The sequence below is a fragment of the Tympanuchus pallidicinctus genome, unplaced genomic scaffold (genome assembly GCF_026119805.1).
Source record: "Tympanuchus pallidicinctus isolate F22 unplaced genomic scaffold, pur_lepc_1.0 scaffold1, whole genome shotgun sequence".
NCBI classification, from domain to species: Eukaryota; Metazoa; Chordata; class Aves; order Galliformes; family Phasianidae; genus Tympanuchus; species Tympanuchus pallidicinctus.
In genome coordinates, this window is record NW_026294618.1 from 91,870,743 (window position 1) to 91,884,205 (window position 13,463).

The 13,463-nt window shown below is 39.1% G+C and overlaps 1 protein-coding gene across 1 annotated transcript in view; it reads right to left on the reverse strand.

The window, feature by feature from the left end:
- SUSD4 (sushi domain containing 4) overlaps positions 1–13,463 on the reverse strand; it is a 68,759-nt gene that overhangs the window by 13,373 nt on the left and 41,923 nt on the right. The window contains exons 3-4 of the mRNA XM_052678273.1: positions 8,934–9,113; positions 5,725–5,913 (exon numbers count right to left, since the gene is read on the reverse strand). Coding sequence (XP_052534233.1) covers positions 5,725–5,913; positions 8,934–9,113 — 369 coding nt within the window. The remainder of the gene's footprint in view (positions 1–5,724; positions 5,914–8,933; positions 9,114–13,463) is intronic.

Consider the following 13,463-nt stretch of genomic DNA (forward strand, 5'->3'; position numbering starts at 1 on the left):
TATCATCTTCAAACAATGTATTCAACTTGGAGATAGTTCCCTAAACTCTCTGTCTCTTCATGCCACCCCCGATGAGAGCTGTAAAATGTCCACTTCTGTCTATCATCCTGTCCTGAGATGTGCTCTGGTCTTCTTTCTACTGTTCCTTAAAATACATCTGCTGCAATTGAGTGATCTGAGAATTATGAAGCAGTACATCTGCAGTACAATACCATTTGTCTGCTGAGTACTTTGTGTCACTGTGCTCCCTCTGAATTCAATTCTTCTCCACACCTCTTCAACTGTGGATAAAGGTCTACAGATGAAAGGCAGAATCCTCTAAGAGCACAAAAATTCAGACATTCCAAGTCATCTCTGAGCAGCTCTGTAACATGTTCACATTCGTACAGAGTGGCCAGACACATGCACCATTTCTACTGCTTTGGGTGATGAACAGGTAACTACTAACTACAGTCCAGAAACCCTTACTATTACTGAAGTACTTCTTTTTTTTTTAAAAGAAAACTTTCCTTGTAGATTTATCACATCTGCTTTCTGTGACTCAAACATCCCAAGGGTGAAAGACTATCAGCCTATTTTGTCCTCTAGTTAATGGTCTAAAGGAGTCACCAATGTAAAGGTGTCACCAAGTAAAGGAGCTTACAGACATTAGTTTTTGCTGCTACTTGAGCATTTGCTGTTGATTGTCAATTCTGAGAACTATTTCTCTAGGCACTGATTACATTCTGAAACTCCACTGCAGTCAGTGCAGTTAAAAACAAGGCTATTATTTATTTCTTAATACTGCAGAGTAAATAGAATAGTTCACTTGGAAGGGACTTTCAACGATCATCAAGTCCATCTGCCTAATATTTTCAGAGCTAATCAAAAGTTAAAACACGTTATTGAGGGTAATGCCTGAACATCTCTTAAACATTAACAGACATAGGGCATCAACCACTTCATGAGGAAGCCTCTTCAGTATACTCGAAGGCCATCTTCCCCAGGCACTGAGGTTAGACAAGTCTGTAGCTGCTCAGGTTTTCTCTTGTGCTCATTCTGTAGATGGGTATAGCATTGGCTACCTCCCAGTCAGCAGGAACCTCTCCAACCTCCCAGTTTGGTAGATAATTGAAAGTGGTCCAGCTACAGTGTCTGCTAATTCCTCCAGCACTCCAGGATGAATTCCATCAGACCACATGGACTTAGGAAAGTTGAGCTGATACCACAGTATTTCACAGCTTGCTCGTTTTGCTGCTCTCTGCTCCCCCTACAAGATTTTTATTTGTTTGAGATCTGCCGCATCAACATTATGATCCCTGAGAACGTGCATCAGTTTGTCATATTGGAATTTATCTAAAGCCTTCTCAAAGTCAGCAAAGAAATGCAGAGATAAATCCTTTTTTGCTAATGTATAATATCTCAGGCTTAGGATTGCTTACTTTATTCTGACTCTTGAATGTAAACTGATTACAGACTGATTTTTCTCCTCTCCAGTGTATTGCTATATGTTCCATCGAGAATTGAAAACATTTTAAGGATAAAACTTACCAAATGTACAGCCCAGTCTCAACTACGGTATTTGGCATCAGTAATTGTTATGTAAGAATGACGATTTTAAAGCTTTCTTTCAAAGTATCCTGTGTGTAATTGGTTAGGGAGTTTAAGCTACTGTTTTAAAGTACTAAAGTGGCTATTGCATTTCACCTACATTAACACCTTCCAGTACTCTCTTATGTTTTTTTCTGCTTAGGTTCAATGTCACAACCATCAGATCCTCTCACTTAGGGTCTGTCTCACTGCATTATCTTCAGAATCTTCATGAGAGGTATCATTTAGAAACTCTATCCTTGCCTGTCTTTCCAAAACATTTATTATGTACCTGTAGCATGCTTCATCATTTATAATTCTCATATGACCGACTTTTGTTCTTCAGCAGTTTCCTAATGTTCTATGTAGATTGTTTGGGTTGTTTTTTTTTTGCTTCCCTTCTGACTTTGCTGGGCAGTTTTCTAAATTCCTTCCATCTCTAATCTCACTCAGTTTGTGTTAATTTCTGTAATCAGCAGTTGCACAGTGTTGACTCTTCACCCCCACTCACAATGAACTGGTTTTATGTACCAGTTTCGAAATTCCTTCAGTTTTCCTCTCTTCTATTCATTTGATCCTTCCTTTGAAGCCTGTTACATTTTCTACCTACAAGAACATGTAATACTTTGTTTTACATACTCTCAAGTTTAATCTCAGCTCGAGAATCTGTTGGTTCTAGCACACAGAATTAGCTTCAGAACTGTTTTGATATCTCAGTGTATCTGATTTCCGGCTTTTGTGCTCAGTTGGGCTGATGCTGAAACCAGGCATTCCAGATGCTAGAATCACATCTGCTGTTTGCTATCTCAATTAACTTGTTTTCCCTCATACTCTTAAACATAAAGCCAAGATTACTCGATTACACTCTGCATGCACTGCTTTATATTCCAGCATCAGAATTACAAGCAAATTCCCCCTGCTTTTCCTTTCCTTGCCTGATTCCCTCCTCATCCTTTGCAAGAGCTTTTCCTTACATCTTCTTGGAAGACTTCCAAAGGGAATAAGATTGAAATGGAGAGTCCAGATGGCAAGGTGTGTAATCATATGCAGATCATATTCTCCCAGTACTAATGGCGAGACTTTTTTTTTTTTTTAATTTCTCCAAATCGTTTGTAATATCTTTATTACAAATATTTTATTTATTTATCACAAATATTTTATATTTCTATTTAGTAGTTGGCTGCCCATTTCTTTTCACAGTTTCCTTACATTTTGAAGTATTTGCTCTCCTCCAACATTTTAGGAAACCATCTAATTTTACAGGAAATTTTTATACCACATATGGTAAAATCTTCAATTTATGTTTCCTTTTCCCCCATCTTTTGCATAACTGATTTTACAGAAGGCAATCACTAACTCACATTAATTTCCACGGATGGATAATTAACCCCAAACTTGTAATTTAAAAATCATATTAATAACTAAATTAACAATTTTCTTTAATTTTCATATTTCTTTAGTCTATGAAGTTTCAGTAAAAAAGGATGCTTAACAAACTTCTGTATAGTTATGGAGTTCCACTACAAAAAAAAAAAAAAAAAAAAGGGTATAAAGAAAGTTAGAGATGTAAATCAAGGAATAGAAGAAGAAAATTCAGGGTTAAGATGCTTCAGCTTACCCTCTAGATGACTGTAACAATTTCCAACACTGCCAAAACAACACAATTTCCTCTAGCACCATTCTCTCATATAGCTGAACCATTTCAACTGAAGCTTTGCAAATGATTCAGCTTGAGGCAGACACTCGAAAATCAATGTGAATGTTTTAAATTTGGCAAAGTTACAAGCATTTAAGAAGAGGATCTCATAACAGTAAATACTTGGCAATCTGTGCTAGCGGCGTCCTCATTTGCCTGACTACAACAATTTCCCTGATCAGAACTAGCAGCTGCTTCTGAGAAGCCACTGCACACCACTGCAGTGCTGGCTGCATGTCAGTACCAGGTAACACAACCTTCATGCAGAAAATATCTTTTTTTTCCTATCAGGAGAATGTCCTGAACATAACAAAGCCTCTCATAGGAGCTTGTGAAGCTCTGCTCTTGCCATGCTGAGAACAAGATGGGGCTGAGCATTAGATAGAATGAGGTAGGGTGGGAGCAAGCAATGGATTACGCAAGCTGATTGTTCCTTCCTACCTTCAGCTACTGTGATTCTACATCTGAAGTGCATAAATGCTATCAGCATACACCCAAAGCTCCAAACCTGCATGTACATCTTTAACTTTAGCTTTACGGAGACAGCTACTCCACACAATGCTGAAAGTGAGCCAAGTGATGCCTGGCAGAACCACGTAGTTAAATGGATCTGCAAACCCTTGACCAGAATCAATCCGGCCTAAAAGGGGGCAAAATTTCACAAGATTGGCAGATAGCATTTGTGAGAAAGGTTTCAAGAATATACAACAGAACAAGGAAGAAAAAAATTCTGCTTGCAGCACAATAAAAACTCCAAAATGTTGTACTATAGCTTCATTAAAACCATTTGCTTTTAATCATTGCCATATTGGATTACTGAGTGGAAAATACTATTGGGAGAAATTTGAAAATGGAATTAATTTGTTAGTTGCAGATTTCCTTTGTGAAAAATATTTCTTGGTGAGATTGTACATCACACATAAAAAGAGTACCAAGAAATGAGCTTGACCTGGGTATGCAAGGTAAGGAATAAAAAATATGCGGGGAGGCAGTTCAGTTCACTAGAGAGGTAGACTGCAGCAAGATCTCAGGGGTATGGCACTCCTTGCATAAATCACTTAAACACTTCCCAGTGAGAGCATCTAGCATTGATTTACTCTGTTCTGTTGGAGTTAATGTTGAAATTTGTGGCATACCAACTGATGTGTTCCTACAACACCTCTCCGAGGTGAAGCTGCCTGTGGTGGCCTTCGGTGACGGAAAGGACACTAGCACAGCTTCCTATGTTTCATACACTGGGATATCTATATATTAATGCTCCTATCTTCCTAACTTGAAGAATGAAGAATTGTCATTATTATTAAAGCACTTCACTTTCTTTGTTTAGGACTAACAAGGCCTTCTAATTTTTTCGAGTTATTTGCTGTGATGTTAAAAGCAACAACAAGCAAACCTCCCAAAAGGTATTACCTAGATCTAGTACGCAATTAATTTTTCATGGTGAGCTAAATCAAAATAAAAGCAAAACAAGCAAACAAACAAGAAACCAAAACCACACAACCCTACTCATGTCATCCCAAAACTGCAAAGGCGTTTTACATTTTCGAAAAGGATCATTTCATTGCTTTTGTGTATTATGCCACTTTGTTGATGCTGCTGGCAAATTTTTGCACTCCCAGAATGTTTAGTGTTTAGCTCTCTGAAATAAGCATCACTCAGACGTTTCTACAACTGCTTTAAACTATTTTCTAAATATAGATATCTATCTTGAAAGAGCAAAAATGTAGTCCTTCTAGAGTATGTATTTCAATTCTGTAACTTCCTGGGATGCTTTTTACTTAGGATGCAATATGAAGGTGACAGAAGGTGGTTCACAAGATTTTGATCATGTATGGAAGTATTCCATTCAACGTCTTTGCAGCGTCACTGCAGCTGCAGCCACAGACTATTCCTTTTGGATGGCTAATATCTATCACACTCTGACCACAGTTTTGAAGTTCCTAATCAATAGTCATTCACTTTGGTTGCAGATCCTTCCTTAAAGATAACTACTATGAGAGACAATCGATTTTGAAGTGTGCAGCAGCAGCACGTGGCACTGAATAAAACTGCCCAGCATAAGAGTCTGCATTGAGCATTTTTTGCTTAACATGGAAATGTGTCTGTATCTATAGAAACACTGACCATCTGTATGTGAATGTGAACTCCATAACTCCCTCCATATTTTCATCAGAAAAGCTGCAAAGATTTACATTTTCAAGGCAAAGCAATCATCCCTATTAAGAACCTTCCCTCTTGCACTGAGGACAGCAGAGAGAAGCCACGAGCTGGAGAACCCTGGCAGCTGACTGCAGTGAACTGGAGCTCGTTGCATGCAACACAAACTGGGTGCATTCTGCATGGCCTTCAGGAACATTACACATAGTAGAACTGCAGATATAGCCCTGGGTTAGAATCATATTGAGCATGCTGATTTTTGCAAAATTAAAAGCAAGATAAACGAACAATAAGACATTTACCTTCCACATCAAGGCACCTAGGTGGGCTATCTGACCAGATAAGGTTATACATGCACTCAAGGAACTCTGCCCCTTCTAGTTTATATCCAGGAAAGCATTGATAATACACCACTGTTCCTACTGAGAAGGAGGACTCGAACTCAGATATGTTAATGTAACTATGAGGAAGAACCAATGGCCTCAGGCAACCTGCAAATTAAGAAGAAGGAGGTATCTTTTATTACAAGGTGCTTATCTTATTCATTTTAACATACCCAGAAAAAAACTCCTAGATTGAAGAGTGCAATATTTTTCACCTTCTCTACCATGAATGGCATGACTGCATGCTCTCCCTCAGATACTTATGCCTCATTATTCCTTTTGAAACTCTTTCTATCGTTTAACCCACATGCTTTGTTAGTATGGGATTCAGTTTCAACAAATCCAAGGAAGGTTTACTGAAAATTACAGTATTTTGTTGCACAAACATTCACTGCTATAGCAGATGGCAATTCCTTTTTGAGGTAGAATCTAAAATAAATAAAGACTGCCATTTATATAAACCATGAATTTTATTTCTCCTCTTAAAACAGTCAGGTAGATCTTAAGTATTCAAACTGCTCTTGTGATAAAGTGCACACAACTGCAAAAGATCTGCAGACAGAATTAATGATTTTGAAGTTCCAAACTGAGAAAGTCTAAAGGGATGTCATTTCCTGTGAGCAGTCACATGATAAACACTGAGCGAGGGTTCAGATCAGACCATCAAAGGTTTAAAATACCTGTTATCAACAGAAATGTTAAATGCAGTCAGCGGCTCCATTCTACCTCTAGAATTACTCTCGAGGGATTTGTGACATGGGTGGTACTCAGCTGTGACAGTTAAGTGGTCACCAGCTGTGTTTGGTACAGAAAAGAAGAGGAAACAGCAGTGAAATGAATAGATGGCATGACTTTCTGACAGGTTATTCACATATATTCAAGGCTTGCTTTGAGGTGGCATTTAGAGATGTACTACAGAAAAAATAAAGGCCTCATGGCATCAGAAATGACCCACTGGATAATAATTAATAGTGTTGATTTTAAATTTGCATGAACATCAGGGGAAGATGATTACTAATCAGGGAATGATAAATATTACAGGATTAGGAGACAAGCAGGAATTTCATTATGGCAACCTAGAAATGGGTCTCTTGCCACTACAAGAAATTTGTGAAGGATATCTACGAAGACTCACATAACGTTAAGTCTGACAGAGAAACCAGAACCAGAGTGAGAGCATCTCTTGTAAGATAGTAGCACTGCTGTGGATGCCCAGCTACTGTCTATAAAGTACTTGAAGTGATTATTTCCTTCCAATGGCCACTTGAGGAAGAGGAATGAAAGCAAACGCAAATAGAATAAAGCTTTGAAAGCTTTTTCCAGCACACTTTACTAACAGAGCAATGACTCTGACAGCTGTTTTACTAGTGGGTTATCTCCTTGCACAAGTAAACCATAGGCATCCTATCTCCTACTTACTGCCTGTACCCCAGTCAGATACTCCCCTCACATTAACTGCTCCTGCAAACCAGGCAGCCTACAGAGCAGGATGACATGAGCAGCCTCCAATGGGACAGAAGGGAGGAGCGCTGCCTGCCCAAACTTGCATTATACTGGGGAAGGTTTTGCCTTTCTGATGCAGAACTTTAATGCCACCAAGGTCTTTGCAGTGCAGGATCAAGATTTAGTGGAATTTGTAAAAATTCTAAGGATTTGTGAAAATCCCCAGTCTCCAAACACCTCCAGCTGCCTGGAAACTTCCTTTTGGTATTTTTTTGCCAATTCACATCATTCCAGATCAGTAATTATCATGACTACTGCATGTCAAAAATAGACTGAGCTTGATTTTTCTCTGTTCTACAATCCTTTCCCAATGTTCTGTCAGAAGAAAAAGACATCTCAGCATCATGTGACTCTTGCCTGTTATAATCAAAGGGCCATATAAATGTAATTGTCAGGCTCCCTACTGCAAGTATTTGAGAGCCTTGGACAGTATTAGTGCCTAACAAGGCCAAAAAAAATATATTTTGGAGTTAATTCTGTAACAGAATTATAGAAATCAGCAAAATACAGAAGATACTGGAATCTGCGTTATCTATTCTTTACCTTTCTGGTAGTTACAGCACTTTGCTCTCATGCAATTGACTCCATAACTAACTAGCATGGCCTTTACTTTTAAAAGCAGTAAACATTGAGCATTGAGAAGCAGCAATTGATTGCTATTTATAGTATAAATACAGCAACTGAAGAAAGTAACAAACTAGGGGCTATTTCTACTCTCCTATTTAATTCTGACTGTCACAAAATTTCTACCTGAATCTTTGGTAAATACAGTATCTACAAATCCACCTTGTTTGAGTTCACCTCACCTATCTGCACACCCTAACATCCTGTTTTTTGATCTCTCTCTTTGGAATGGGGAGTTGGAATGGGTTAAGCCACTCTTCTCCTTTGCATAGACAGACAAAATCTTTTGATGCTCTTGAGCTGGCCAAGCTTGAATCGGTTAAAAGGCAGTGGTACCAAGACATGCATGTCAGAAAGGTGAAATTAGAGCAGACTGGGAGTTAACTCTCATTAAATAAAGCTGGCTTACCCCCAGCCACTTCTTGCAGTTGAAGCAAAGCTGAATTCTCAAACTACTAATCCTACAAGTTCTATGACCAATGGTTTTTCTGGACAAAATCCAATCCTCAGTTTTCAGTCAATACCAATCAGTTTAATGGACTGTGAACCCAACTATCAATTCTGCTGAAAATTCAGAGAGATGAACAGGTTCCAGGATATTCTTTCCTTTAGCTATGCCCACTGCACATGGCAAACAAAGGTAAATTGCAGCAAGAAGCTTAAACCTCTCCATAAATTGGCACAAAAACATCATCTGCCCATCAAATCATTTGCTGATATTCTGATTTACTTCTTTTAAAAATGCATCTCTGTAAGATTATAAACTATCAGATAAAACAATTCATAATTCATAAAGCACGGATATGTTCAGAAGCCAGTATCTTCTTTTCTGCAGTAAGCAGTGGGGTGGAGAAACCAAAGTATCTTAGAAGAATCACTATTCAAGTACTCTACAGTGGGACTGAAGAGACCACTGTCATCCTTAAAACTGCAGGAAGAAATATTGGCAGGCTATCACAGGGTGCATGAGCTATAAAACAGGATGTTCTGGTGTACTAAACCTTGACAAATGGGCAGATTATCCCAAGTTCCATCGTCTTGACAAATTGAAACCATGTTGTCTAAGTCAGGGTAACGGATCTGGAATCCTTCATGACAGCTGATTATTAACTTATCTCCAGTCCTGTAAGTCTTGTTATGAATCTTTGCATCTTCAACATGTGGAACAAGGCAATCTGTGACTTCATAAAGAAAAAAATTGACTTAATTAAAAATAGCACAGCTAGCTATTCAGTAATCAAGCTCTTAAGCAAAAATTATCAGTTAATATAAGTGCTCTGCTTAAACCATTTGGACAAAATGCATTTCAGCAAATATATACTTTCCCTAGTTAACCATCAGTTACAAAGTCTATAGTGTGGTACAAGAATGTGATGTGTTACACTAATGGTTCATTCCCCAAGACGTTTTTAAACAAACACAATTAAGATAGTTTAGGAAGACTCCTTTTAATTTTCTCCTTCCATTCATCAAGTGCAAATTACACCGCACACTGGGACTACACGACGGCCCATGCGACGGCAGACTCTTTGACAGCACCAAGGACAAGATGAAAGAGGAGATAAAATACAGATATGAACAAGGAACAAAGGGAAACTGCAGTGTTAGCAGAGAGACAGAATGAAAACCAGGTACAGCTACAAGGGCTTATCCAACTCCATTTCACAGAGTTCATTTTGAGAACGTATTCATGTTCATAATCTCATTGATTGTTTTAAATCAGGCCATTTTATGTGCCTGAATTCATTTGCCTTTAGAGGGTGTGAGATTTTAAGCAACTAAGCGCCATCTCAAGTGTTTGTAAAGACTCTCAAAAAGTGGAATAGCTACAAACCTCCAGTGATACACGGTCATGGGCTCTCTTACCTGTCTGAGATACATTTATCAAGCACTATAATCAATTCATGGTATGCTCTGGTGCCAAAATCTCCAAAATATAAAATAAAACCCACATGACTAAAAAAAATAAAAGATATCATGAACAGTGGAAGGAAAGGGTGAGGCACAGTTAAAAACATTCTGCTAATACTGAATAATTAAGAGAGATGCCAAGAGGATATGAAGGAATAGTCCAGGTTACTGAAAGTTCATCCTCCACATGAATGCAAAGTGAGACTAAACAGAAGAGAGGAAAATATCACATACTGGGAAAATATAATCAAAATTATCTGGTTTTCTGCCAGCAGTCAATCCATGACACAGATGGGGATAAAAATTTCCAGGCAACAAAACCCGCAGAGTGGTTCAAATAACAGCAAGCAAATAAAAATACTGCAAGCCTGTTCTATGCTATTTTTTTCAAATACTTCTATCACAAGGAGTAATCACTTTCATTTAGGAATGTGGTATTTACTAAAAAGAAGTTTCAGCAGTCCTTTGAGACTTGCATAAAAGTGAAAGTTTCTGCCATTTTCAGCAGTAATTCTTGCTGAAGAGGTGGAGGGAAATCCAAGTTTGGTCTTAGCAGGTTACAGCGAGCGTGCACAAAGTAAAGCAACAACTTCTTTGTTTAGAAACACAACTTTAAGCAAGGTAAACTGCAGTTTAGCATAGTACATGCAAACTACTAAGAGCAAACATATTTCATGATGTCTTCATTGAATCACTACTGTTGGGAAGGCCACCTAGTCCAACCACCAGCCCATCCCCACCATGCCCACTAACTGCATCCCTCACTGCCACATCTCCACATTTCATAAACACCTCCAGGAAAAACTTCATTTATTTAGGCAAAGTAGGTCATTATTACTCTGAGATTCAACCATTAAATTTTGCTAATATGAAGTGAAAAGGTGTTGCTTCCCCATTTAAAATATATTATCCAGTGTACCTTTATGTTATAAAGATGGTTTCTAAAATACACTGTACATGCCTAAACTTCAGTATTGGGCTCGGATACATTATTAGTTCAGAATTTCCCCATTTCTCTTGTTGCTTTATAGGTATTCATTTATAGATGCCCAAGTCTGGGATGATGTGTTCCTTGCCAGGTACCTACAAAATGCACTAGGCTAAGGATGTAGGCATCCCCCTTCCAAACTGAGCATTTTTCACTCTTGCTGGCAAGTTAATCAGTGAAGCAGACAGACAGCAGAGGTTGCCCCATAAGAAATGCCTGATGCAAACCTCGTCTACTGTTTGTCATGCAGAGGCTGCCCCGGGCACTTCCACAGCTGGGATAAGATGGATGAGGGTCCTGCTCTGCAGCCCTGCAGGAGGAGGGCTGAGATGGATAACAGAAGATAATATCAATGAGCAGCTCACACTCTGGGCACAACAGCTTTCTGTTGCTGCACAAATAAAAAAGACGTATATATACACTGCAGTAACATATGAGATTTCACTTCCAAAGCGGGGGAAATTGATTCTGTAACAATGATCTATAACAGTGACTTCATTCTCATTATTCCAAATAACAGCTATAGATTGAATCACTTGATCAGATAGATGATGGTGGAGGACAGTGCAAAGTTGCTCACTGTACATTATATCCTCACTAGATCCTGGCTGGCTTTGATAGTGGCCCTATTACAAGCCCCAGCTAAGTATGGGACTTCCGTACGACAATATTACAGCGCTTTTTCCTGATACCTCATGAGGAAATGGTTTCCCACTGGCTGAGTTTCTATTGTTTAGCACTTAGCCAGGAATAAATTGCAGATGCCCTCTCTCTGCAAACAACTGGATTAGCTGGCACAAACTCTGTTTGGAAAAGCTGAGAAGTGACCGAATTTTAAAATGTCCTGTCCTAGAAAATAAAACTGCTTTATTCCAAGCACTTTTCTGCAAACCCATGGAAGTCACTAAACCATTTAACAGTGTCTTTAACCAGCATCAAACAGTAATGGCTATGACTTACATTCTTTTCTGCCACTTCTACATGATCTGCTTATACTGAATGTGTGAATATTAAAATGGGTCAGCCAAGAGCATGCCCTAGTTAGGAACACGTTTCTTTTCTTCCAGAGGTACAAAGGCAGTGGTCTTTATGCAGGTGGGGGCAGCTGGCAGGCCTGGCACTGGTGTCATCCTGGCTTACTCTTCATGAAGATGTACATTAGGAGTCCTTGGCTTCAGCAAACCATGCTCTCACGTGTCAAAGGTGGATATTTTTTAGCAGGCAAGATTTGTTAAACTCAATAGTCCAAGTGCTTAAATTTGTATGCAAACAATACAGTGGAACACTGAATCACAGAATGATAGAATGGTTCGGGCTGGAAGGGACCTTAAAGCCCATCCAGTTCCAATCTCCTGCCATAGGCAGGACTGCCACCCACCAGCTCAGGCAGCCCAGGGCTCCATTCAGCCTGGCCTCAAGCATGGCCAACTCATCTCAACTCAGAGATGTTACTTCCAGGCCACAGGGAAGGAGGGCCACACTCTCTCCTTACAGCAGCATCTAAAGAGTTAAGGCATCTCAGCAGGAGGGCTATGGAGATAGTCACAAAAAATGTGCTGTATGCAGGAACAACTCCTCTGCACACTATCCTCTTAAAAAAAAAAAAAAAAACAACTAAGATCCAAATTCTCTCTTTCAGTAGTATTGAATCTATACTACTGTGCTAGTGGAATCATTCCGAAGATGGAAAACATGAGATTTCAGTGCATATTAAATGCTTTCCTGCTGCCTTTGCTTATATTCCAACAGCGCACAATGGCTTTTCCCAATACTAGTGGCCATCACACCAAGCACAGGTTACATGCATCATGAAGGGGTGCGTGACCAGGCTTAAGAATTAAACACTGGGCAAAAGCATTAAAAGATGGAGATAAAAAAAAGTCTTCGGTCATCTCACAGATCCAGGGACAAAGGCTAAGAGAACTGAGTGCTAAATGTCATGCAAGGAAATTGTGCCCAAACTGTGCTCTAGCCTGTTACTTTTACTGCCAGTTTATCATCCCTGCCACTGGGAGAACGAGGCACTGAGCACATCTCAAAGGCATCTGCCTGCAGGAGCACTGGGAGAGCAGGGCACAGTTCTTAGCTTCGTTGCTATCCCTACACTGACTGTAAATTTAGATTCAATCTCATAGGAAAGAGGCAGCATTTGTTACAAGTAGGGCAACAGTCTCAGCAGCCACATTATCACAGTGGGAGAAGATTAGATTAAAGTGTGAACAACACAACATATTGCTCTTAAACAGTAAATACAAAATTCCTACCTTAGAGCTTTGGCATTTATGTGCATAACTGCATTAGAATTGATGGAAGTTACTCTCACAACAGGCCATAGATCAACATGAGAGCATAACTCTAAGCAAGCCAATTCGTGACAGGGCATTCACTGGCACCTAGTCATGCAACTTCATTCTTGCACTGATACTTAAAGTCTCCTGCCACTTCACAAAAAATGACAGTTTTAAATCCAATTAACAGAATGAAGAGCATTTTTAAGATTGATTACATTCTTAAACAAGTTCCTTTTCTTCCTTTTGTAAATACCACTAACTTGTGATTAGAAATTATTATAGCAAACATAAAAACAATCATACTTCATAGCATACAGGTATAAAATCATACAATAGTACCC